The sequence below is a fragment of the Ursus arctos genome, unplaced genomic scaffold, assembly GCF_023065955.2.
Source record: "Ursus arctos isolate Adak ecotype North America unplaced genomic scaffold, UrsArc2.0 scaffold_1, whole genome shotgun sequence".
NCBI classification, from domain to species: domain Eukaryota; kingdom Metazoa; phylum Chordata; class Mammalia; order Carnivora; family Ursidae; genus Ursus; species Ursus arctos.
This window is the reverse complement of record NW_026622763.1, coordinates 77,446,499-77,474,049: the sequence shown is the minus strand read 5'-3', so window position 1 is coordinate 77,474,049 and position 27,551 is coordinate 77,446,499. Positions and strand designations below refer to the sequence as shown.

General features: G+C 35.4%; 1 protein-coding gene across 1 annotated transcript in view; it reads right to left on the bottom strand.

Annotated features, from left to right (window-relative positions):
• Positions 1-27,551, bottom strand: part of BMPR2 (bone morphogenetic protein receptor type 2) — a 185,884-nt gene that overhangs the window by 81,450 nt on the left and 76,883 nt on the right. The window contains exons 2-3 of the mRNA XM_026492157.4: positions 8,514-8,684; positions 7,195-7,365 (exon numbers count right to left, since the gene is read on the bottom strand). Of these exons, the coding sequence (XP_026347942.2) occupies positions 7,195-7,365; positions 8,514-8,684 (342 nt within the window). The remainder of the gene's footprint in view (positions 1-7,194; positions 7,366-8,513; positions 8,685-27,551) is intronic.

Sequence of the window (27,551 nt, the reverse complement as noted above, 5' to 3'; positions counted from 1 at the left end):
TAAAAGGTACAGCATAGGGAATATAGTCAACAATACTGTAATAACGTTGTATGGTGACAGATGGTGGCTACACTTGGGGTGAACACAGCATAATATAAAGAGATATTGAATCACTATATTGTGCACCTAAAACATAACATTGTGGGTCAACTATACTCTAAAGAAATTTTTTTAAAAAAGAATCCAGTAGGGGTGCCTGGGTGGCTCAGCTGGTTGTTTGCCTTCAGCTCAGATGATGATCCCAGGGTCCTGGGACAGAGCACCATGTCAGGCGCCCAGCTCAGCAGAGAGTCTGTTTATCCCTCTGTCCCTCCCCAGTCTCATGCTCTCTCACACACTCTCTCTCTCAAAAAAAATGAAATACAAAACCTTAAAAAAAAAAATCTAGTAGAAGAGACAATTACAAAATACGTGAAAATTTAGATACGATGCCTGCAACTTATTTGCAAAAGATTCAGAGAAAAATAGTGATCAGCATATTTATATATAGAAGAGGGAGAATAATAAGGCAAATACAGCAAAATGTTAACAATTGGTGAATCTCTGGATAAAAGGTATATGAAAGTTTTTGTAAGTCTGAAATAATATCAAATATAAAAGTTTAAAACATTTTTTTTGTTGGGGACCCAAAATATTAACACCTGACATTGACTGTCAATACAATAGATAAAAAGTTAAAAAAAGATAAGCTGCAAGCTAAATTTGCTAGAGAAAGACAACCACTTCAACGACCATTCAACCTGAGTAGCAACTCAGTAGGACAAAAGGGTTTATTTTTTACTAAACTACCCAGATATTATGGACACATCTTCAAAGAGTTTATAGATGTGACAGCACTTTGAAATTATAAAACATTATGCAAATGCAAAGCTTTAATAGCCATTACAAAAACATCACGGGAGGTCTGGAGATACTGTTTCAGTGAACACTGGTCTCAGAAGAATGAGTAACGAACATTTTTTTTTTTAAAGATTTTATTTATTTATTTGACAGAGACAGACAGCCAGCGAGAGAGAGAACACAAGCAGGGGGAGTGGGAGAGGAAGAAGCAGGCTTCTAGCAGAGGAACCTGATGTGGGGCTCGATCCCAGAACGCTGGGATCACACCCTGAGCCGAAGGCAGACGCTTAACGACTGTGCCTCCCAGGCGCCCCTGAACATTCTATTTTTAACACCTTAATTAAAGAAAAATTTAGCACCATAAATGAGCACTGAACTTTTAATGAAAGATATTCCTGAGGTCCTTCCTCAGAAAAGCCAAGGTTCAAAGATTTTTTTTTTTAATGTTACAAACTCATGTTAAATTACTATTTAAAATGTAGCTCCTGTCATCCCTGTGGTATCAAGACTGACAAGGGATGAAATGACTAGATTTCAGACTATTCTAAATCATTTTTCTCAAAGCTAATTAGCTTCATTATTGAAAAAGAATATTACAAATATTCAATGAACACAGGAAATTCAAAACAGAGAAAAAACAAAAAACATGTGAACCTCACTAATAAAAATTATCCAAGGGGTGCCTGGGTGGCTCAGTTAAGTGTCCAACTCTTGATTTTGGCTCAGGTCATGATCTCAGGGTTTTGAGACTGAGCCCCGCATCGTGCTCTGTGCTAAGTGCCAAGCCTACTTAAGATTCTAGCTCTCTCCCTCTGCCTGATCTCACGCTCTCTCTTGCTTGCTCAAAAAATCCCCAAAAAACAGGGGCGCCTGGGTGGCACAGCAGTTAAGCGTCTGCCTTAGACTCAGGGCGTGATCCCGGCATTCCGGGATCGAGCCCCACATCAGGCTCCTCCACTGTGAGCCTGCTTCCTCCTCTCCCATTCCCCCTGCTTGTGTTCCCTCTCTCACTGGCTGTCTCTATCTCTGTCGAATAAATAAATAAAATCTTTAAAAAAAAAAAAATCCCCAAAAAACAAAAAACGAAAATCAAAACCCAATCCATATCATTTTTCAAAATGATCTCAGCAAAGTTTTATTTTAATAATACTGGTGCTAATAAAGACATGATGGAATATGCACTCCAGTACATCACTAATGGGAGAATGTGAATTGTTTCCACCAATGGAAAAGCAATTTGACAATATATGAGGAATTTTAATACTGTTACTACTGGATATAGAAGTTATAATTCTAGGAATTATAATATAATGCTATATATACAAAGATGTCCACTGGAATAAAAAACTAGAAACAGCCTAAATGTCCAAAACCAAGGGAATGGATAAGGAAAATATCTAATTGATAAAATGTTATACAACCATTAAAATTGATGACTCTGAAACATATGCAATAATCTGGAAAATACTTATTCTGCTCAACAAAAAAGCAAGATCTAAAATGCACTTTTCTCCCCCCCTTTTTTTAAGCAAACTCTACCCCCAACATGGGGCTCCCAACTCAGGACTCAAGATCAAGAGTCACATGATCTACCAGCTGAGCCAGCCAGGTGTTCCCTAAAATGTATTTTTATCACTAATACAACTATATAAAAAATTAAAGAGAAAAGACTAGGAAAAAACATTCAAAATATTAATAATGGTTGTATTTAGATACAGAGATTATTAAAGATTATTTCTCTCCTTTCCACTTACCTCATTTTTCTATTTTTCTTATTTAACCAGTAGGTATTCCTTTAATATTTTCTTTTTTTCTTTTTTTTTTCTTTTTTTTTTTTTTAAAGATTTTATTTATTTATGTGACAGAGAGACAGCCAGTGAGAGAGGGAACACAGCAGGGGGAGTGGGAGAGGAAGAAGCAGGCTCATAGCGGAAGAGCCTGATGTGGGACTCGATCCCGGATCGCCAGGATCACGCCCTGAGCCGAAGGCAGACGCTTTAACGACTGCGCTACCCAGGCGCCCTCCTTTAATATTTTCTTATACGTGAATACACAAATATATTCTCAGGTCAAAGATTCAAATAATAAAAGAGTATAAGAGTAATATGTAACCTTCCCCCTCAACAGTCACCCCACACTATCCTATTCTCCATCTCTGATAAGTGTGCACCATAGTTCTAGTAAATTTTAAACATATGTACATGTTTTTGACAAATATTTATATTAAATATTCAATAAATGGTATTTTTATAATGGAAAACTTTAAAGGAGAAAAAAATTACCATCACCAGATTTTCTACTGATGTATTATTATACGACCAAGAACAAAAAGTTCTGCTTCTTAATTTTATATATATATATTTTTTAAAGATTTTATTTATTTATTTTAGAGAAAGAAAGCAAGAGCAGGGGGAGAGACAGGGGGAGTGGGAGAATTCTCAAGCAGACTCCACATTGAGCAGAGAGTCAACATGGCACTCCATCTCATGACCCTGAGATCATGACCTGAGCTGAAATCAAGAGCCAGATACTTAACCAACTGAGCCACCCAGGCGCCCCCTTAACGTTATATTTTAATTAATTTCTTTAAACTTCAACACTTAAAAATTTTTTTTTTAAAGATTTTATTTATTTATTCGACAGAGAGAGAGACAGCCAGCGAGAGAGGGAACACAAGCAGGGGGAGTGGGAGAGGAAGAAGCAGGCTCATGGCGGAGGAGCCTGATGTGGGGCTCGATCCCATAATGCCGGGATCACGCCCTGAGCCGAAGGCAGAGGCTCAACCGCTGTGCCACCCAGGCGCCCCAACACTTAAAACTTTTTATGTTGATCAAACACCTATCATTTATAGACTAAAGGTATGACATTCAATATGACAATTCTTCTTGAGATTAATGCAAAAACCAATATTCATCTTGTTTGATACTTCAAATTTACTTGCTTTGTTTAGAACAAAATATATAAATTGAGCCAATGCTCCCATATTACAGCACTTTACTTAAACACTTTCCCTTTTTATTGGGCTAACGCTACTGATTCCTAGTTGGCAATACTTCAGCTTTTGGTTCAAAAGATTGTAACAGACCAAAATCTAGGTAACATTCTGAAATGTAGCTATAAAAATATTGAAGAGAAAAAGAAATATTGAGGAGAACTTATGCACAAATTCACTTATCTTTCATCTTGCTAGATGTACAAGTGAATATTAGAAATCTTATTTTGTTTGTTTGCTTCTTTGTGGAAAATAAATGTAGCCAATTCGGTATAATTTCTTAATAAAAGCTAATGGTCTCGAGTAGATACAAAAAAACTTCCTATTGCTTTCAGTTTAGTGTTTCATCAACAAATCAAAGGAAATAATCCCAAACTGAAGATCTCAGAGTATGGACTGATAAAAGCTGTTGACAGAGAATTCCTAAAATGTGCTATATTTCAAAACAAATATATTTTTAAATTTTTAAATTTTTATTTGGAAATAATTTAAAACTTTCAGAATAGTTATAAGAATGAGAATAGTACAAAGAATACCCACACATCTGTAGACAGATTCACTTATTGTTACCATTTTACCCCATTTGTTTGCTTTATCATTCTCTCTCTTATTTTTAAGATTTTATTTATTTATTTGAGAGAGACAGTGAGTGAAAGAGAGAGAGCGGGGGGAGGGAGAGGGAGAAGCAGACTCCCCCCACTGAGCAGGGAGCCCGACATGGAGCTCAATCCCAGGACCCTGAGATCATGACCCAAGCTAAAGGCAGATGTTTAACTGACTGAGCCACCCAAGTGCCCCATTCTTTCTCTTTCTGCGCACACAGATGCACACACTTTTTTTTGAACCATTTCAGGGAAGTTTATATATATACATTTTTGCCCCTTATTTCTAAACATTTCTCAGGATATTTCCTAAGAATATGGGTATTCTCTTACATAACCACAGTACAGCTATCAGCTTCAGTATATTTAATATTGTAATAATTCTTTAATCATCTCTTTTGTCAATTGGTCTAACAATGTCCTTTATAATATTTTTTGCACCCAGCATAGTAGAGTTAGGTATGGTTTAGTTGTCAAGTTTCTTTAGCCTCCCTTATCTAGATCTTTCCCACAGTCTCTTGGCCTTATAGGACATTGACATTTTTGACAAATCTCCTTCTTGTAACAGAGCACTCCTAGTTCATGGTTTGTGTGATGTTCCCTCATGATTGGATTCTGGTTATGCATTCTTCGCTGAAATATAGTACTCTATTAGTGATACTGTGTCCTTCTCAGGATATCAAGGATGTCCATATGCCCTTCATTAATGATGTTAATTTTAATCACTTGATCAAGGTGTTATCTGATAACCTCAACGTATAATTATTAATTTTTCCCTTGCAATATGTAGGAGATACTTTAAAATAATGCAAATATCCTGGCTCCATATTGAAAATGCCCTTAGATTTAGGATGTTTTGATTATTCTTGCCAGATCCAATCCTTACCATGATAGCTACAGAAGGATAATTTTCCAACTCCAGCACTCCTACATCTACCAGTTGGCACCTGGCATTCTACTGTAAGCAAGTGCCCTCTCTTCTCCCTTCTCTGCTATCAGCATAGACTCATTAGTTATTTTCCCTCCAATGGTTTACAATTTGTTGCTGTACTTCTTTAGCACTCAAATTGTCCTAAATTTAGACAGTAGGAGTTCCTTCAAGCTGGCTCTTATGCCCTTGTGACAAGTCTTCCTCTTCCCCCTCCCCACCCCGTTTGAAGGCACTTCTTTTCCTTACTTTCTAGTGTTACAAGATACTTTCGGCTGATCTTGCACCTATCTTGCTCCAGTCTTAGAATAAGTCATTTTTCCAAGGTGGTATTAGAGTCTAAATCTGGGTATTACATTTGCTTCCTGCTACTGGAGTGCTATTTATTGCTTATCCTTTTCAACAAATAGAGCTAAGAAATATATATGGGTATGTGTGTGTATACTACACACATAAATACAAATATATACACATACAAATATATACACATGCATACGCACTTGTACCTGGCCACATATCCATGCATGTAACACATATATATGTATATTTTTAAAGTCATAAATCCATACTCATATCTTGAATTACAATCTAATCACATAGGATTCTCTTCTCTTCCCCCATCTATAATTGTATGTGACTATTTCCTCAGTAAGAGCACGGGCTCCCAAGAGCATCAACACCATTTACTTATTTCCTAATCCTATTATACATCTACAGTTGTTTCACAATTGCTTCGTCCAGGCTACTAAAAAACAAACTTAGAAGAGTTCAGTATTTGTTTGCAATTCTCCCCCCATCTCTTACAACCCATCTTGCCCAAAATAGTATATATAGTAAAATATCATGTTTGTAAAATCCTTACATTAGTTCTTTCATTTCTTTATGTATACTTTCCACCCCTTTCTCTTCATCTATTGAAAGTAACCAACTTAATTATTTTCTGGTTTATCCTTTGTTTCTTTTGTAAAGATACGCTTTCTGTCTTACACAAAAGACGGCAGAGTATATATATGCTTTTTATTCTCTTAACATTACCTCTAGAAATCACTCCATATCAATTCATAGAGATCTTACTCATTTTTTCTTATAGATGTATAGTTAGTACTCCGCTACATGTATATACCATAGTATATCTTAACTAATCTCCTATTCCTGAACATTTAGATAGTTTCCAATGTTTTGAAGTTACAAATAATACTGCAATGGATAATTCTATGATTTGTGGGTTTTTTTTTTTAAGATTTTATTTATTTATTTATTTATTTATTTATTTATTTATTTATTTAAGAGAGCATGAGCAGGGGGAGAGGCAAGGGAGAGGGAGAGAGAGAATCTTAAGGAGACTCCATACTGAGTGTGGAGCCTGATGCAGGACTTGATCTCATGACCCTGACATCATGACCAGAGACGAAATCAAGTTGAATGCTTAATCAACTGAGCCACCCAGGTACCTCTATATGTATTTTTTAAAGTAAGCTCTATGCCCAAAGTGTGGCTTGAACTCATGACCCTGCGATCAAGAGTTGTATGCTCTATCTCCTATGAACCAGCCAGGGACCCCTACGCATATGTATCTTTGTACTGTTGAAAGTAGAGCTTCACAGGGGTTGGAAAGTACCATAATTTTATTCAAACTTATTTGGCATTCCAGTGATACCCTGGAAATCCTGGTGCACCTCTTTTGGATTTCAGGTGTTAGCTAGATGTAGTCTCATGATGTCTGAACTCTCCCTTTCACTCTGCCAAATCTGATGTTTTTATATATTTTTAAATCTTGCAAATCTTTGGAGAAAAGAATTAACAAGGAAAAGTAAATTACTTAAACTACTTACTTAGTGGTGTTGTGTCCGGAGGTGGAAAATTCTCAGTAAAGTTGACATTACACAAGTCTGTGCTACAGCAGCAAAAACGGTATGTTCCATTCTGAATTGAGGGAGGGGTAGTAGTTACTACACATTCTTCATAGTGACACTCCTGGGGATCTCCAATGTGAGACCAACATCCTACAAATTGATATTAATGTAAATAAGTTAGGGTTAATACAATAAATAAAAAGGAAAACAATAAACTAACAAATAATTGCAATCAATGAGACAGAGTAAGTATATAATACATATGAGTTATAAACCACTCCTGCAAATGAATAGGAAACACACATTTTTTAAATTACAAAAAAATGGCAGAGTATTAACAAGCATTTCATGGGGAGAAAAGCTACCAATGAATGTTTAACTTCATCATTACTCTAAGAATTATTATTAAAACAATAGTAAGATTTCATTTTTGTCTATATCTATTTAAATTGTTCTAGGTTTAAAAAAATAATATACAATCATAACAAGATTTCAGTAACACTCACATATACTGCTGGGGGAATGTAAATGTATATGGCATTTCTAGAAAGCTATATGGCAATTTTCACAAAGAGCCTTTAAAATAGTCATGCTTTATAATCTAATAATTCTACCTCCAATCTATTCCAAGGAAATAATCAGATACAATCAAAGATTTATGTTTAAAGATGTCCACTGAAGCATTATGTATTATAGTAAAACCAGAACACAATATAATGTCCAACAACAGAGTAGTATGTAAATAAACTGCATACAATACGTGTATACAATGAAATATTATACAGAGTTGAAAAATGTTTTCAGAATATATTTAAAGACATGGGAAAATGTTTATAATATAATTTAAGATAGGAAAATTGGGTATGAAATTGTTTATACATACAGTATCATCCTAATTTTGAAAAATAAGTACACACATATAAAGATAGAGGTCCATAAAAAATGTACTTGCAGGGAATAAACTAATATATACAAGAGTTGGTAAGAGTATGCAATTGTAGACATTTGTTTTTCTCATAGTTCTCTATATTTTCTAAAGTTCTCTATATATTTCTAAACTCTATCCTCTAAAATGAGGATATATTATTAGCACTGTAATAAGAAAAATGTTATTAAAATGAGCTAAATACCTATTACCCTTTACAAATTTGGGGCTTATGGGTGAATACATACATGGATATATATTTCAAAACTTACTGTTTTCCTGGAGAAGATTTTAATCTACCTTCAGGTCCTTTTAGAGAAACTTCAATTATATGAAACACAAAGTTATTTCAGGTAAGGAAAGTGTTACTTGCCTTGTTTTACGAGATTTATGTCCCCTTTTGATTTCTCCCAAAGGCCATAGCAAGTGCTACCTTTTGAGCATAATATTGTTCCATTCTCATGAGAGATTCGACTCTCGCCTATCCCAAGGTCTTGTTGATATGGATCTTTAAATGCACATAGACGTTCTTGGTTCTGAGAAGCTAAAACAAATAAAAGAATGACAAATTTAATTTTATGAAAATCTTGGCAAAACATTATTATATAAAATTTTAGTCTTTTTGAAAGGCACTGTAAATTTTCCTACTAAATCCCCTAACAAGACTTGAACATTTGTAGTTCATATTTATTCAATAATTTCTTTCTGTTCACTAATTAATTTGTCACCTCCAAATAAGAAGCAAACGTGAAAACTGATTTCCCAAAAGCAATCCCTTCTTACACAAATTATTCTCACCACTCTCCTATTAAATAATTTAGGTATCTAAATAAAGAAACATAATTTCAAAAGTCCATGCTTTAAATTGTCAAACTTTAAAACAAATTAACAAACCTAGAAGGTTGAATAATTTTGGGAAATTCTGCAGTATTCACTTTTATCATATTTTATAGTCAGTTGTAGAAAGCTAAACATACATCATTGGGCATGGTAAACAAAGGACGAGGAGAAGGACTACCAGTGGGTACATGGTTTCTTTTTGGGCAGATAGAAATGTTCTAAAATTAGACTGTGGTAATGTGCACAGCTCTGTAAATTTATAAAAAAAATAATCGGTCACTAAAAATGAGTGAATTTCATAGTATATAAAGTATACCTTAGTAAATTTGTTTTAAAAACTAAGAATATTAGTGGGCAAAAAGAAAATGACTTTTCGTTATTAAAAATATCAATATAAAAGCCAGAAACAGAAATGCTCAATCACACTTTATGCTGAAAGGACAACCCCAATGTACTTTCAATTCTAGTTAATCTTTTTCCATATACATAATCTGATTTAGCTAATTTCAATAGAATATTTAACACATAATTTATCACTTAACAAATATTTATCAACAATGCTGAGAATATCAAAGAAGTAAAAGGTTATCAAAAGCAATAACTGATCTTTGGTTTCCTAAGTTGACTTTCCTAAGGTTTGACTAGCCAGAATAACAGTCTAATACATTTATATATGTATTTATATATGGCCAATATACTTATTCCTCTTGAGTTTCTGATTTATTTCTTCATTTTGGGTGTGTATCCCATCTAGTATGGCTTAATTCACTAGCACCTTAGCACTGGAGATGACCTACGAAAATAATGTTTCTGAACCTATGGAACTAAGGACCAAACTCTGGGGAAGAAATGAAAAGAGCCAACTATATGCCCAAGTCCATTTAGACACACAGACCTGCCGTATTTATTACAAGAGAAAGCACCTTCAAAGTATTGGGCTAGGCAAACAGGGTAATACCGAGTTCTACCCTTCAAGGATCTTACATGGGCTGTTAGGAGACAGACAGTAATTACTGAATTCAGTACTCAGAGTAATTACTAAAAAATAAATGTAACTTGAATTCCAAATTTAAAACCATTTCAGGCAGTTTTGTATAAGATACTACCAACATGAGCTAAATAATAAAAACTAATTCTAGGACATCAGCCTAATTTAGATCAAACCATATTTCTGCAACATGTAGCCACATATTCAAATTGATTTAATGACAAGTTGAATTATATTTACTAGATTATTTTACACATTTAATACCAGTATTTCCTTAGATTATCCTAATGTGCAAACTTCACCAAGTGATTATAAAGATTAAAATCATTCTCTGGGGCGCCTGGGTGGCACAGTCGTTAAGCGTCTGCCTTCGGCTCAGGTCATAATCCCAGTGTTCTGGGACTGAGCCCTGCATTGAGCTCCCTGCTCAGCAGGAAGCCTGCTTCTCCCTCTCCCATTCCCCCTGCTTGTGTTCCCTCTCTCTGTGTCAAATAAATAAATAAAATCTTTAAAAAAAAAATCATTCTCTCTCTCTCAAATAAATAAATAAAATATTTTTAAAATTGTTCTTCTCATTTTAAACAGGTGATATTTGGTTGTAATAAGCACTAAAACAATTCTGATTTAATGTAACTACATTAAACTAGAAATAGTCTCATCCAAACTGCTGACAGAGGTATCTTCATAAAAGACAGACTGATTATGCTTAAAATCTGTTAGGTCCCTAATGTTCTAGAAATAAATCCAAACTCTTCAGTTAGTATGTAAGATCTTCATTATCAAGAACCAACAAAGCTGGGGGCGCCTGGGTGGCACAGCGGTTAAGCGTCTGCCTTCGGCTCAGGGCATGATCTCAGCGTTCTGGGATCGAGCCCCACATCAGGCTCCTCCGCTGGAAGCCTGCTTCTTCCTCTCCCTCTCCGACTCCCCCTGCTTGTGTTCCCTCTCTCGCTGGCTGTCTCTCTCTGTCAAAAAAATAAATAAAATCTTAAAAAAAAAAAAAAAAAAAGAACCAACAAAGCTGCATGATCACTTCTGTGGGCACTAGGAACTATTTTTTTCATGGGCCCCTTCCTCTATAAAAAAACATTTAAGGGGTGCCCGAGTGGCTCAGTCGGTTAAGCGTTTGCCTTCATCTCAGGTCACGATTCCCGGGTCCTGGGATGGAGCCCCACATCGGGCTCCCTGCTCAACAGGGAGCCTGCTTCTCCCTCCCTTCCCTGCTTGTGCTTTACCTCTGTCTCTCTCTCAAATAAATAAAGAAAATCTTTTAAAAATAATAATATTTAAAATTATATTTTATAACTGCATTGGTACAAAGAAAATATATTAATATTAAACATTAAAACATTTTCTTCAATCTAAAAGTTTATTTTTTCCTTCTGATTTTAAAAGAAATTATCAAAAGCCTCCAGAAATAGTGTGGGCCTGCCGTATGCCTCCTTATGTCCTGCCCTATGCCTCCTGTGCCTCATGAGTAAGTCAGCCCTGGGACCCAATCTACCTCTTGCCACTGATCCCACTGACATGGGAAGACCTTTCCTGTCCTTTACACGTATGTTCCCAATATCCAGAATGTCATTTTTTCTTGCTCTTCAGTGAAGTCTGCAGACTTTACTCCCAAAGCTCTTTACTCTTAACTACTTTAGGATTTTATTTATCTGTTTACATGCATATCTCCCACACCAAGCTGGAGGCGAAATTCATTTATTCCCAGAGCAAGATCAGGTTTATTTAACTCATTTTGTACGGCACAAATCCCCAATACTATTAAGGACAGACAGTTTTCACATCTACATGTATTATACTCAATATCATATTCCCATTCAAAGGTTACAAAATCTAGGCAATAATCAAGCTGTTCTACCACTCTACAATAAATGAAGCTATAAAAATAGTATGAGTGAAAAAGCAATATTGTATTATTTCCCCCCACATATACATCCAAATTACTGAGAATAAAGTCACCATTTTCTGTTTACATATGCTTCCTGGATCAATATTTGCTAATTCTATGCAGCATTTAATTTCCAGGAACAGGTACAGTATATCTGGAATACTAAGCTCTCTTGAATTTCCCACTCCATGATACAACACTACCAAAAAAGCAGGATGTAAAGGTATGGCATAATTTTATCATGTCTGCATCAGTTAACTCTCATTACAGATATAAATCAGCAACATCATTATACTTCTTTATTTTTACGAAGGGAAGAAAGAAAGGAGAAAAAAGGCAACTTCTCTGAAAATATTAACTATTTGCCCTTTTCCCTTTTTACCAAATACTCTTACATTACTTAAATTTTCATGAAAATATATCCATGTAGTACACATTTCAAAAACAAGAGTATTTGTATTTGAATCAATTATTTTTAGACTGAAAAATTTTTATTTTGAAATAATTATAGACTCATAGGTAGTTGGAAAGAAATGCCGAGTGAAGTCTAATGCCTCTCTCCTCAGTGCAAACATTCCACACAATCACTACACAATACCAAAGTCAGGAAATTGACATTAGGACAATTCACATAGCTTATTCAGATTTCACCAGTTATACATGTAATAATCTGTGTATGTGACTGCAAATCTATGCAATTGTTACATTATCTCAAAATCAAAATACTTGGGGTGCCTGGGTGGCTCAGTCAGTTAGGCGTCTGCCTTCAGCTCAGGTCATGGTCTCAGGGTCCTGGGATTGAGCCCCACATTGGGCTCCTTGCTCAGCGGAGAATCTACTTCTCCCTCTCCCTCTGCGTGCCGTTCCCCCTGCTTGCACTCTCCGTCAAATAAATAAATAAAACCTTTAAATTAAAAAAAAAATCAAGGGACACCTGGATGGCTCCATTGGTTAAGCATCTGTCTTTGACTCAGGTCATGATCCCAGGGTCCTGGGATCAAGTCCCACATTGGGCTCCTCACTCAGCCGGGAGCCTGCTTCTCCCTCTACCTGTCACTCCCCCTTCTTGTGCTCTCTCTCTGACAAATGAATAAATAAAATCTTAAAAATAATAATAATAAAATAAACAAAAATAAAAATACTCAACTGTACTCCCTCATGTTAACCATTTATAATCGCCATCTGTCTGTCTCTATTCCTAAAATATAGTAACCACTGATCTGTTCTCCAGTTTGATAATTATGCTATTTCTCAACTGTTATATAAATAGAATCATGCAACACATACCCTTTTGAGATTGGCTTTTTTCACTAAGCAAATTTTCCTTGAGGTTCATCCCAGTTGTTGCATGTATCAATAATTTGTTACTTTTTATAGAGTATTCCATAGTATAGATGTACCACAATCTGTCTAACTTTTCACCCTTTAAAAAGGTCATCTGGGTAGTTGCCAGTTTTCAGCTATCAGAAATAAAACTGCTATGAACATTTGTGTACATGTTCAATTTTAAAAGGAATCTTGTTTATTTAAAGTAAAACAAGAATAATATTCTAGAAAGATAAAGTATGGCATCTACGAAAAGGAACTTGACCTTAGGACCATGTGCTCCACCAAGAGAATACATTATGCCCCATCATATACATCTGTCCATGAAAATCTTACAAACCATTCAAATTCCCTAACTTCCTCTGACCAAGTACTTCTAGTACTGGGAGAAACTGGCTTGTACTACAAAATCTTGGTTTAAAGAATCATTCAAGCTGGGGCGCCTGGGTGGCACAGCGGTTAAGCATCTGCCTTCGGCTCAAGGCGTGATCCCAGCGTTCTGGGATCGAGCCCCACGTCAGGCTCCTCCGCTATGAGCCTGCTTCTTCCTCTCCCACTCCCCCTGCTTGTGTTCCCTCTCTCGCTGGCTGTCTCTATCTCTGTCGAATAAATAAATAAAATCTTTTAAAAAAAAAATCATTCAAGCAGTATTCCTTACATATAAACGAAGTAAAGTGTGGCAAAATAAATACCAGCTAATTATGGCATTAAATATCTGAAATGAGAGACTCCAGTTATGGGGTGTTTTTGTTGTTGTTTAATAAACAAAGACTAGTCCTTTGTAATAAGGTCAAACAGGCAAAGTATGCCCTCTTTCCCTGGACACCCAGAGCCCTTTAATGTGGAAACTTCTGCAGGCCAGCTTTTCCTAGAAGCATGCCAAGGACAAGATTGATCCACTAATCTTTATCTCTATTTCCCTTCCCCCACATAAAAATAAAAAGGCATTTAACAAATAGGTTTTCACATGAAAAATGTGAATTTCACATTAAAATATGCAAATTAAAACTATAATAAAATAGTACTACACATCTATTAGAATGACTAAAAGTTAAAAATAAAGCAAAACAATAAACCCTTGACAATACCAAGTATTGTCAAGGATACTGACACAGGTGGGAAAACAATTCTGATGAAAATGCAAATGGTACAGCCTCTGTGGAAAACGGTTTGCTAGTTTCTTCTAAGTTTGTTTAATTTAACATTTAACTCAGTAAAACTGCTCCTAGGTATTAACCTAAATGTATAAAAACTATGTTAACACAAAAACTTTTATCTAAATGCTTAGAGTGACTTTATTTGTAGTTACCCAAAACTATTTATAACCCCAATGTCCCTCAACTGAAGAATGGATAAACAAAGAATGGAGGAAACTGGAAGTGAAAGAAGACAATCTGAAAAAGCTATATACTGTGTGATTCCAAATATATGACATTCTGGAAAAGGCAAAACTATGGAGACAGTAAAAAAATCAGTGGCTGCCAGGAGCTGGGAGAAGGGAGGGATGAATGCGCAGAGCAGAGGATTTTTAGGGCAGTGCAACTCTTCTGTATGATACTATAATGGTGGATATTGTCATTATATATTTGTCCATAGAATGTATGATACCAAGAATGAACCTAAGGGTAAACTGTGGACTCCAAGTGATGATGATGGGTATTTGCAGGTTTGTCAGTTCTAACAAATGTATCACAGAGATGCAGGATATCAATAGTGGGGCAGCTCCACCTGTGTAGGGATGGGGATATATGGGAACTCTCTGTACTTTCTACTTCATTTTCCTGTGTACCTAAGACTGCTCTCAAAAATAAAGTTTATTAATTTTTTTAAAGGGGGACTTTTGAGAAATGCAATGCTTTATCTCAAAAAGAAATTTCTGATGAAGAAAATTCAGGAACGAAGTAACTTGGTATGGATGATTTTCAAGGATGTGAGAGGTGGGTTAGGATTCTTGTGACCAGCCACACGAGGATGTGAGAGGATGGTGACAGTTCTTGTGGCCACAAATCTCAAATCATATCCAAAAGGTGACCGAACGATCTAACCTATTGATGGTAGAATATTTGTTAATTTATAGCACATGAAAGAATTAACTATCAATAGTTCATATGAGGAAAATTCGGATTTTATACTTAGGATAATTTTTATTAGCTTACCATAATTTATGGGAGAAAAAAACAAATGTAATCAATACTAACTTCTCTTTCCATTCACTCACTGCAAAATTACATGCATTTTTAAAACATCTTTAATTTTGCAATGTTCAGTGATAGGTAACAGACCAAAACATCAAACCATATACGTTATCCTTCTCACATGCCATTTATCTCTTTTATCTCTTCCTCACATCAATCTTTTTCTTATAACCACAAATATTCAGCATGCCAATTTCCTCAGAAAGATACAATCATACAAATATTTAATTCCATTATATAAGCTCTGAGAATCACAAAAGTAAAACCTGGAGCACATATAGAAAAATCTCCTATAAAACATTCTTCTTAACATAAGGCAGGCTCATTCTTCAAAGTCATGTCTACAAAATAAATCTAATGTCTACAACACCTGACTCTGCATTGTGTTTACATCTATTCATTTATTTATGTCAGATTAAAGAGGATTTTTGTGTGTTCCCTTCAACTCAAATGAAATTTAGTTCTGAAAATTAGCTGGCTCATATTCAGTACTTCCATGATAGTGATAGTATATTTCTAAGACAGTGGCTATAAAGGAAGTCGATGTCATGAAGCATTTATCCCAAGCTTAAAAACTTCTATGGCTATACCAGAAGTCGAGAAGAATACCACCATGAATGCCAGTCTCTAGCTTATATTCAACCAACTCTGCCCTCATCAGCCATTAAAATGTACAATTGCTTTATTTCCAATGGAAGAAGAACTGCCATTTTTCCTCATCTGCCTCTATAGCCAGGATCAAAAGGAACAGTTATAATGAAACAATGAAGATTTGTCTACCACTTTCTTTTTTTTTTTTTAAGATTTTACTGATTTATTTGAGACAGAGAGTGCAAGCAGAGGGAGCGATAGGCAGAGGGAGAGGGGAAGCAGACTCCCTGCTGAGCAAGGAGCCCTAGGTGGAGTTCAATCCTAGGACCTTGGGATCATGACCTGAGCCAAAGGCAGATGCTTAACTGAATGAGCCACCCAGGCGCCCTTCTCTACCACTTTCAATCAATTACTGCCTAAAGACTGGCAAGGCAAGGTTAAAAAAAAAAAAATCTAGCCAATGATAATCCTAGAATGTCCAAATCAATTCTAACTTGATAGTAATTGCATTTCAAAATATAAAATCGGCTAAGTAGAAATCTTCCTGTACCTTTGACCAAAAATTTCATCCTTCTAAAAAACAAACTAATCTCCTTAAATTATAACAAACATCTGTTATCTTGAGAAATAAAAACATACATTTAACTGTTAAATGGAAATTACAGTTGGAATCTTGGTGATCCTCCCAATAATCCTATTAGATGGGCATTATCATTTCAATTTTACAAAGAAGGATACTAAGACACACAGAGGGATAAGTAAGTTAACCCAAATCACCCAGCTGTTAAGTATCAGGGTAAAGATTCAAACCCATGTTTGTCTGATTCCAGAATGTCTGCCAAATAAATATTATGCTAACTTATCAGAAAAATTCATTGTTTCATAATTGTATTTATTTTTTATTTCTTAGTAGTTTCAAGTTTTTATTTAAAATATTCCAATTAGTTAACATACAGTGTAATATTAGTTTCAGGTGAAATGTAGATTTTTAAGTTAATTTTTTTTAAAATTTATAATTATTTTCATTCAACTTGTTATATTTTAAACTGTTTACAATAGCAAAAACTTAAGGTATAAGCAGTCATCATTTCTGGATGGAGAGAACTGAATGTTCTTTTTTTTATTTCTCCGCCCTTTTGAAATCTTCTATAATGAAGACCATGCATTATTTCTGTAATGAATTTTAAAAACAATTCATCAAAAAAATTAAAAGGATCTAAAATTTTAAAAGGGCTCTTTTTCTTCTTAAATTTCAATGATCACAGTCTACATAGAGTAATGTTTTGATGGCTACAAGTATCAATTTACATACCTAGCAAAGTATTTAAGAAAAAGGTAAAATGCCCAAAGAAACACATGTTTGCAAAACAGCCTTGCTGTTGCACCATAAAATAGTAACAGGAAAAATTACCCTTCAATTATTTTGTTATTTTGATAAAATTATGGTCACAAACAATTCATTTCTCAATAAACTGCTTTTCATCATATCATGTAAGGTCAAATTTAGTAAATGATAAGAATCATTAAGTAAGTTTGACCCTAGATGGGCCTAGAACCACAGTTATCAACCTGCTAGATTTCAACCATGTAGGTACTCCAGAATTGTTCCACTGGGTCTGCAGCAGGTGCACCTGTTTATCAAACACCATCTGTAAACTGAATGAGTATGTTGTCCACAGATACAGGCATTACGGATTTGCAAATTAGCTAGATGTCATTATGAGTAATAAGTACCATCTTAAAGTATGGGTAAATTCCACAATTACATATTTCTTTTTCCTCTCTAAAGCCTTTTTTTGAGCAGGCAATGCTTTATATGGTTTAAAATACAGAAATATAAAGATATGTAGTGAAAAGTTTCGCTCATAACTTTGTTCCCATTTGCTTATTCTACTGTTACTTTCCTCCACCTCAGGAAACTACTATTCTTAACTAAGTTAATTAGGCACCCTTCCAAAGTTTCTTTATCATTACATATTTTCTAAATCAACAGATTCTGAAAAGCGGATGTTACAAAATTTTCTGATGTTAAAAAGGAGACCACTATTCTTTACTGCTTTGAACAATGCCCCAAATTAAGGCAAATACCTAAATGAGAAGTTGCAGTAGTCATTCAATCCTGGCATCATCAAAGAATGGAATGTAAACAGCCTGGTATATGATAAGACACGGGCTTGGGAGTTGGTTGAACCAGAATTCAAATCCCAATTTCCCTACTTGCTTTGGTTTCTTAATTTGTAGCCCCCCCCCAAATTTTAATATCCTAATTCAATGGTGGGAGGATATTTGTGTAATTCAATTAATGCAAAATATGGAAATAACTAATACTCTTACTCTCCATGTAATTTTTTAAAGATTTATTTATTTATTTTACAGAGAGAGAGAGACAGCAAGTATGAGCGGGGAGAGGGGTACAGAGAGAGCACAGCCACCGGGCTTAATCCCAGGACCTTGAGATCATGATCTGAGCCAAAACCAAGAGTTGGACGCTCAACCAACTGAGCTACCCAGGCACCCCACCTTCATGTAACTTCTTTAAAAATGGTTTTTGTAAACATTATGCAGTATGGTACCATTTATATAAAATAAAATAACCCAAAATAATAATGTAGGTTGTTTATGGATGCATATATTATGTACTAAAACTTTAGGTATAATTTTTTTAAAAAAGGATTCATACTAATTTCAGGAGAGTGATCAGTTTTGGTAAGGAGGAAAGATACTATAATTACAGAGTGGAGTTTTAACCAACCTAATATAAGCACACAAACATTTTTTAAGTAAATCAAGTGCAAATATGACAAAATGTACTCCTTGCTAAATCTTGGTCTTCAATATCTGTCTGAGTGTGTGTTTGAAATATTTTACAATAAAAATTTTAAAATGCTGGGCTTTTTGGCAATAACAGCCTAAATATTCCAGACATGAATCATAGAAATAGAGCACTAAGCAGAATTTTAGTTTTAATAGTTCAATCTCTTCATTTTATATATGAAAAATTAAAGTTAAAAGAATACATAGGGGTGGGTGGCTCAGACAGTTAAGCATCTGCATTCTGCTCAGGTCATGCATGACCCCGGGATCCTGGGATCCAGCCCTGCGTCAGGCTCCCTGCTCAGCAGGAGTCTGCTTCTCCCTCTTCCCCTCCTTCTGTTTGTGCTCACTCATGCTCTCTTTCTTTCTCAAATAGATAAATAAACAAATAAATCTTAAAACACACACACACACCAATGCATAAAAACAGAATCCTATCAAGGAGGTTTGAACATAGAATTGCTAAGACTAAAAAATCACAAGTCCTATGTACAGTTGAGCATTTGGGGAAAAAATATATAGGGCTATGTATTCCAGGTGAGCAAAGCTGGTTTGATATCTGAAAATCAATTAATGTAATCTATCACACATCAACAGGCTAAAAAGAAAAATCACATGATCAAATCAATCAATGCAGAAAAAGCACCTGAAAAAATCCAATACCCATTCATGATGAAAACTCTCAGCAAACTAGGAATAGAGGGAAACATCCTCAGCTTAGCAGGGAGCCTGCTTATCCTTCTCCCTCTGCCTGCCGCTCCCCCTGCTTGTGCTCTCTCTGTCAAGTAAATAAATAAAATCTCAAAAAAAAAAAAAAAAAGATGGGAATTACTGGAATAATTTACATTATTAAAAAGATTTAGACAGCTATCCTTTGTATTTTGATTGGTTCATGTCAGTTGACACCCGGAATACAAATCAGTAGATAAAAAGCAGTCCTAATTTAGACAGGACCACTTGTCCAGAAGGGTCAACTGAGAATGTGTGGAAGTGATACAGACATATTTCGTTTCATTGAACTTCCCAGATACTGAGTTTTGACAAATTGAAGGTTTGTGGCAACCCTGCATCAAACAAGTTTATCAACACCATTTTTCCAACAGCATTTGTTCACTTTATGTCTGTGTATCACACTTTGATAATTCTTGCAATATTTCAAACTTTTTTATTATTATTATGGTCATTACAGTGAACTTTGAATAGTCATCTTTGCTTTTACTATCATAATTGCTTTGGATTGCCACAAACTACAACCATATAAGACAGAGAACTTAATTGACAAATGTGTGTGTTCACTGACCAGCAGTTCCCCATCTCTCTCCCTCTCCTTGGGCCTCCGTATTCTCTGTGACACAACAATACTCCAATTAGGCCAATTAATAACCCTACAATGGCCTCTATGTGATCAAGTGACAAGAACAGTTACACATCTCTCACTTTCAATCAAAAGTTAGAAATGTTTAAGCTTAGTGAGGAAGGTGTGCCCAGAGCCTAGATAGGCTAAAAGCTATGCCACTTATGCCAGTTAGCCAAGTTGTGAATGCAAAGGAAAAGTTCTTGAAGGAAATTAAAAGTGCTACTCTAGTGAACACATAAATGATAAGAAAACCAAACATCCTTATGCTGACACAGAGAAAGTTTTAGCTGTATGGACAGAAGATCAAACCAGTCACAACATTCCCTTAAGCCAAAACCTAATGTAGAGCAAGGACCTAACTCTCTTCAATTCAATGAAGGCTGAAAGAGGTGAGGACACTACAGAAGAAAAGCTGGCAACTAGCAGAGGCTGGTTCATGAGGTTTAAGGAAAGAAGCCATCTCTGTAACATAAAAGTCCAAAATGAAGCAGCAAGTACTGATGTAGAAGCTGCATCAAGTTATCCAGAAGATCCAGCCAAAATAATTAGTGTAAGTGGTTATACTACACAACAGATTTTCAATGTAGACAACAGAGTCTTACATAGGAAAAAGATGCCCTCTGGGACTTCCATAGCTAGAGAGAAGTCAATGCCTAGCTTCAAAGCTTCAAAGCACAGGCTGACTCTCTTGTTAGGAATTATTGCAACTGGTAACCAAGGTGAAGCCAATGCTCATTGACCAATCCAAAAATGCTACAGCCCCTAAGAATTATGCTAAATCTACGCTGCTTGTACTCTATAAAAGGAACAAATCTGGATGACAGCACATCTGTTTACAATATGGTTTACTGAGTATTTTAAGCCCACTGTTGAGAGCTGATGCTCAGAAAAAAAATTCCATCCTAAATATTACTGCTCATTGACAATACACGTGGTCACCCAAGACTTCTGATGGAGATGAACAAGGAGATTAATGTTGCTTTCATGCCTGCTAACACATAATCCATACTGTAGCCCATGAATTCAGAAGTCATTCTGACTTTCAAGTCTTATTATTTAAGAAATACATTTTATATGGCTGTAGCTGCCATAAACAGTGATTCCTCTGACGGATCTGGGCAAAGTAAATTGAAAATCTTCTGGAAAGGATTCACCATTCGAGATGCCATTAAGAACATTTGTGATTCATCGGAAGAGGTCTAAATATTGAAATGAAAATAAATAAATAAATAAATCTCAAAAAAAATAAAAAATAAACAAAAAATTAAAAATATCGAAATGAACAAGAGTTTGGAAGATGTTGAGTCCAACTCTCATGGACAACTTTGAATAGTTCAAGACCTCCATGGAAGAAGTAACTGCAAATGTGGTGAAAAATTCAAGAGAACTAGAATTAGAAGTAGAGTCTGAAGATGTGATGAAATTGCTATAATCACATGATAAAACTTGCACAGATGAGGACTTGCTTTTTATAGATGAACAAAGAAAGTGGTTTGTTAAGATAGATCTGCTCCTGATGAAGACACTGTGAAGATTACTGAAATGACAACAAAAGATGAAGAACATTTATAAACTTAGCTGATAAAGGAGTGGCAGGGTTTGAGAGGATTGATTCCATTTTTGAAAGAGTTCTACTGTGGATTAAAATGCTATAAACAGTATCATGTGCTACAGAGAAATTGTCCTTGAAAGGAAGTCAACTGATGAGGCAAATTTCAATGTTGTCCTATTTTAAGATATTGCCGCAGCCATCCAATCTTCAGCAACCACCACCCTGATCAGTCAGCAGCCATCAATACCAAGGCAAGACCCTCCCATCAGCAAAAAGATGATGACTCACTGAAAGCTCAGAGGAAGATCAGTATATTTTAGCCATAAAATATATTTAAATTATGGTATGAACATTATTTTTTAGATGTAATGCTATTGCACACTTAATAGACTACAATATAGCATAAATATAACTTTCATATGTACTGGGAAATCAAGAAATTCATTTGACTCACTATTGTGATGTTCACTTTATTGCAGTGGTCTGGAATCCACTCACAATATTTCCAATGTAAGACTGTATTTTGTTTGTTTGTTTTGGTTTAGTTGTCACAATGACTGAGGGGTCTTCATTATGCTTTAAGTCCAATGGCCAGCAGTACTAAATATTCTGCAATATGCAAAATAGCTTTCCTGGTAAAAGAACCATCCTCTCCAAATGCTACCTCACCCCCACAGTAGGGAGGTACTGGGGAAATTTATTAAACGATTCCTGACCCTTAAGGAGATAGGAAAAAAGTAGTATACATAATTAATTCAAATTGTGTGAATATGTTTGTCAAATAACTAAGATAATGTAAAAAACATGTGATTTTTAATTTTCTTTACCATTTGGTAGTCAGTTGAATCAAGTCAATTCTTATTCTGTCAAATGAACTGTTGCTTCTAGTTTAAATCTTATTTCTTGCTTCTCCTTTATCCTGGAATCATCATTTTTGTGTCAAAACTGTTAGCATAGCTCCTAATGAGCATCCGATTTCCAGAAGCGAAGCTTGATTTTAGTTCTTTTCACCAACCTGCGAATGGTGGACTAATTACAAACGCTTATAGATTTTTTTCTTTTTTTCTTTTTAATCCAATCAATTTATTAGCATGTATCTAAGTACTGTGCTCTTTTTATTTTATTTGATACTCATTGAATCCATTCAATAAAAAGAGTTTGGTCTTCTTTCCGTCTAAGTACTACTGTCTTTTTATTTTTATTTTTATTTATTAATACTCAGGGAATCCTTTCAATGTAAAGAGTTTGGTCTTCTTCCAGAATAGGAAAACAATACTGATTTATGCTTTGATAACTGTTTTCATTCCATTGTCTTACCTGTTTCAGAAATGACAATAATATTATGAATCCATAGTCTCCAAAATCAGTATATTCTATTTCATTGTTTTTGTATTTTCCTCTGCTTCCATGACAGCTATAGAGGTTGTTCTTCCAGGACTCTTACTCAGTTCTGTAGTATGCACCTTGTCTGTTTCTTTACTTTCTTTAATACTAATATTATTTTTCCTATTGATTTTTTTCTCTTTTAATACAAAAATTTCCAAACCACAGAAAAGTATGACATTAACCATAGTACCCACGATGTAACAAATCCAGATGTAACGAATAATACTTTGGGTTTAAACAGCTTTGAATATATTCTAAATGTTACATTCACACCTGGAAATTTATCTAGACCCTTCCTGATCCTGTTTCCTGAAAAGTAACCACGCTCCTGAAATTCGTGTTTAACCTTTACAACTATTGTTTTATATTTTTACTACATATATATATATATATATATATATATATATATATATATATATATATCCATAAGCAGTATTTGGTATTGTTTGAAAGTGTTTTCATGAATTTTATTTTATTTTATTAAAGATTTTATTTTTAAGTATCTCTACACCCAAAGTGGGGCTCGAACTTATAACCCTGAGATCAAGAGTCACATGTTCTACCAACTGAGCCAGCCAGATGTCCCTTGAAAGTGTTCTTAAAATCTACATGAGGGGGGTCTGGGTGACTCAGCCAGTTGAGCCTGGGACTCTTGGTTTCAGCTTAGGTCGTGATCTCTGGGTCGGGTTTTGAGATCAAGCTCTGAGAAGGTTCACGCTCAGAGTAGAGTCTGCTTGTCCCTCTCTCTTCTCATCCTCTGCCCTTTCCGCTGCTCGTCTGTCTGTGTGCACACGCACGGGTGTACTCTCTCTCTAAAATAAATAAAGAAATAAAATCTTTAAAATCTGCATGAAATTGGGGCACCTGGCTGGCTCAGTCAGTAGTGCATATGACTCTTGATCTTGGGGTCATGAGTTTGAGCCCCACATTGGGGGCAGAGTTTACAAAAAAAAAAAAAAAATCTGCATAAAAGGTAGTACATAGGGGCGCCTGGGTGGCACAGCGGTTAAGCGTCTGCCTCCGGCTCAGGGCGTGGTCCCGGCATTATGGGATCGAGCCCCACATCAGGCTCCTCCGCTATGAGCCTGCTTCTTCCTCTCCCACTCCCCCTGCTTGTGTTCTCTCTCTCACTGGCTGTCTCTATCTCTGTCAAATAAATAAATAAAATCTTAAAAAAAAGAAAAGGTAGTACATAGAATCCTGAAACTTTTTTTTTTTAATTTAAACATTATTACTTCTGAGATTCATCAACGTTTAATTTTTAAGTATATCTGTCAAGATGTAAGTACAAGGATGTTCTTCCTCCCTGTTTAAGAGTACTCTTGGGGCCCTGGCTGGCTTAGTCAGTAGAGCATGTGACTCTTGATCTCAGAGTTGTAAATTCAAGCCCCACTTTGGGCATGGAGCCTAATGAAAGAAAGAAGAGAAAGAAGAGAAAGAAGAGAAAGGAAGGAAGGAAGGAAGGAAGGAAGGAAGGAAGGAAGGAAGGAAGGAAGGGGAAGGGAGGGAGGGAAGGAAGAAATGGGAAAGTACTCTTGTGGTTTTCTTTTTCTTAATAGCATGAGTATTCTAATGCCAAACAATTTAAACACTGTGGCATTTTTGTTTAATATCATATAATTTTCTTTTTTAAAAAAAGATTTATTTATTTATTTGACAGAGATAGAGACAGCCAGCGAGAGAGGGAACACAAGCAGGGGTAACGGGAGAGGAAGAAGCAGGCTTCCAGCGGAGGAGCCTGATGTGGGGCTCGATCCCAGAACACCGGGATCACGCCCTGAGCCGAAGGCAGACGCTTAACAACTGAGCCACCCAGGAGCCCCTAATATCATATAATTTTCAAATGCAGAATCAACCTCCAAGAATTCTAAATATTGTTCTATTTCTCATGATAAGTAGTTTTCATTATTTTTATTTAACATAATTAAGTAAACTTCTATTGAATAAATCATGTTTGCTAAATAACTAAAAGTGGGTAAAAGAAGGTGTGTGAACATTCTTGATGTGAATAGCCAGGTGGTAGCTGACAAAAAGTTTGATAAACAAGTATCCAAAAAACTAGAACTTTACAAAGCAAAGGAAGAGAGTTCACTTAAAGGGAAATGTTTAAAGAAAAAAAGCAAGAATTCTAGCAGAGACAGTATGAAAATAACCTTATTTTTGGCAACAGGACATCTTACTTTCTCAGTCCAACATTTTGAGAACAGCCTACACACTTTTTCCATCTTCAAGATATAACACAGAAGTTAGGCCAATTAATGTAAAACTCTAGAAATTGTACACGATTATAGAAAACAGATTTTTCAAACTAACTCAACAAAAGCTTTTTAGAACTTAGTGATAACCAATTTATACACTGGAGAGATTTGGCAGACATGAAAATTATAGTTATAAATAACAGTTTACTTATAGGCAGATACATACTGAAGAACAAAATATATAAGAAAATTGGTTTAAAGAATGTAAAAAATTCACATGTCAAATAAAACAAAGGCAACTTTTTAAAATAAAGAGAAATGTGGGGCGCCTGGGTGGCTCAGTCGTTAAGCGTCTGCCTTCGGCTCAGGTCACGTTCCCAGGGTTCTGGGATCAAGCCCCGCATTGGGCTCCCTGCTCGGCGGGACGCCTGCTTCTTCCTCTCCCACTCCCCCTGCTTCTGTTCCCTCTCTCGCTGTCTCTCTCTCTCTGTCAAATAAATAAATAAAATCTTAAAAAGTAAAATAAAATAAAAGAGAAATGTGACAATGAAAGAAATGATTACCTCTTGGCTGGCATCTACTTTGAATATCTGTTAAACTCAGAGATATAGAAAGAGTAAAAGGAAAGTTTGAAACAGTAGGGCAGAACCAAATTCTAACACAAGGCACTGACAAAGAAAACAAGGAAATGAAGCATTCAAATTTTTTAAAAATCAATTTTATATAGATGTGCTAAATCAATGTTTTCAGCAAAAAAAGTATCATCGTACAAACTGGCCATAAGTTATCATGCCATTTAAACTGAAGATGTCCAATCATTTACTTTAAAAAACTGAAACTTTATAACCTATGTTATTTTTTCATTTTAAGTAGACTCCATGCCCAACATGGTGCTTGAACTCACAACCCTGAGATTAAGAGTTGCATGCTCTACTGACTGAGGCAGCCAGGCACCCCTTTGTAATCTATGGTATTTCTGTTATTCTTTGAGTGGAAGTCTCAGTCTGTTGTTTGATGGGGGGGTGGAGATGAAAGTCTGACTGAGGAGAATTACCATGTTTCCAAAGAGCTCAACGGCTTATCTGTAATAATTGAAAAAGAAAGGAAGGAAGGAAGGAAGGAAGGAAGGAAGGAAGGAACGAACGAACCATGGGGCACCTGGGTGGCTCAGTCAGTTAAATGTCTAACTCTTGGTTTCAGTTCAGGTCATGATCTCATGGATCCTAAGAGTTGGGGAGCATGCTTGAGATTCTCTCTCTCTGCCCTTCCCCCCACTTGCACATGCTCACTCTCTCTCTCTCTCTCTCTCTCTCAAATTAATAAATCTTTAAAAAAAGAAATGATAGCTTTCTAAAAACAAATTGATATATCATTTTATTATTTTTCTTTCCTCTTTTCTTCTAAAAAGAAATCATTATAGATACATATTGCTGAAGAAATCCCCAGAAACAAATGATTGTCATAAGAAACTGTTAACTCATATCCATGTAAATGAGTCATACTAATACAGATTCCTATTACAGAGCCAACATCAAGATCTATGACATGGGACTTTATTACAGAATTTTATTATTTGATAGTTTATAAATGGCTAATTTTTTCAGATATTCTCTGCTATTCTAAAATCAGATCTTCACTTATGAAAAATAGATGAAATCTATTTTAGAAATCATCTTGAAGTAGATGTCTCAGTATAATACTTATAGGGAGCACACATTAATAAATAAGAACTGACTCAGTGACCAATACATACACAGAACTATGCTAGATGCCATACGAGATTGTAAAATATTTATAAGACAATTCTCATTGGTTCAACGTTTGTTCAATGAATAATTATAGAGCACCTACACAGTGACAAAAATTGTCAGATACTGGGAATGTAACAATGAACAAAAAACCCTTCATTGTCTGAAGCATAAATAACTGAACTGAATGTGACCACCACAATATACAAAACCCAAACACATACAGGCTATTGTTCTAGCTCAAAATCTTACAACATGAAGTTTAATCTCATTCCTCATTTTGGGGCACCCAGCTGGCTTGTTTGGAAGAGCATGTGACTCTTGATCTCAGGGTCATGAGTTCGAGCCCCATGTTGGGTGTACAGATTACTTAAATAAATGAATAAATAAAAACTTTAAAAATGTCATTTATTACTTTGGATCAGGTGCTAATAACACTAGTGTAGACACACAGATGATAAATCTATTTTGAAAATAGGGGCAATTTGGCAGACAGTGGTATAGGGTTACTAGAAAGGT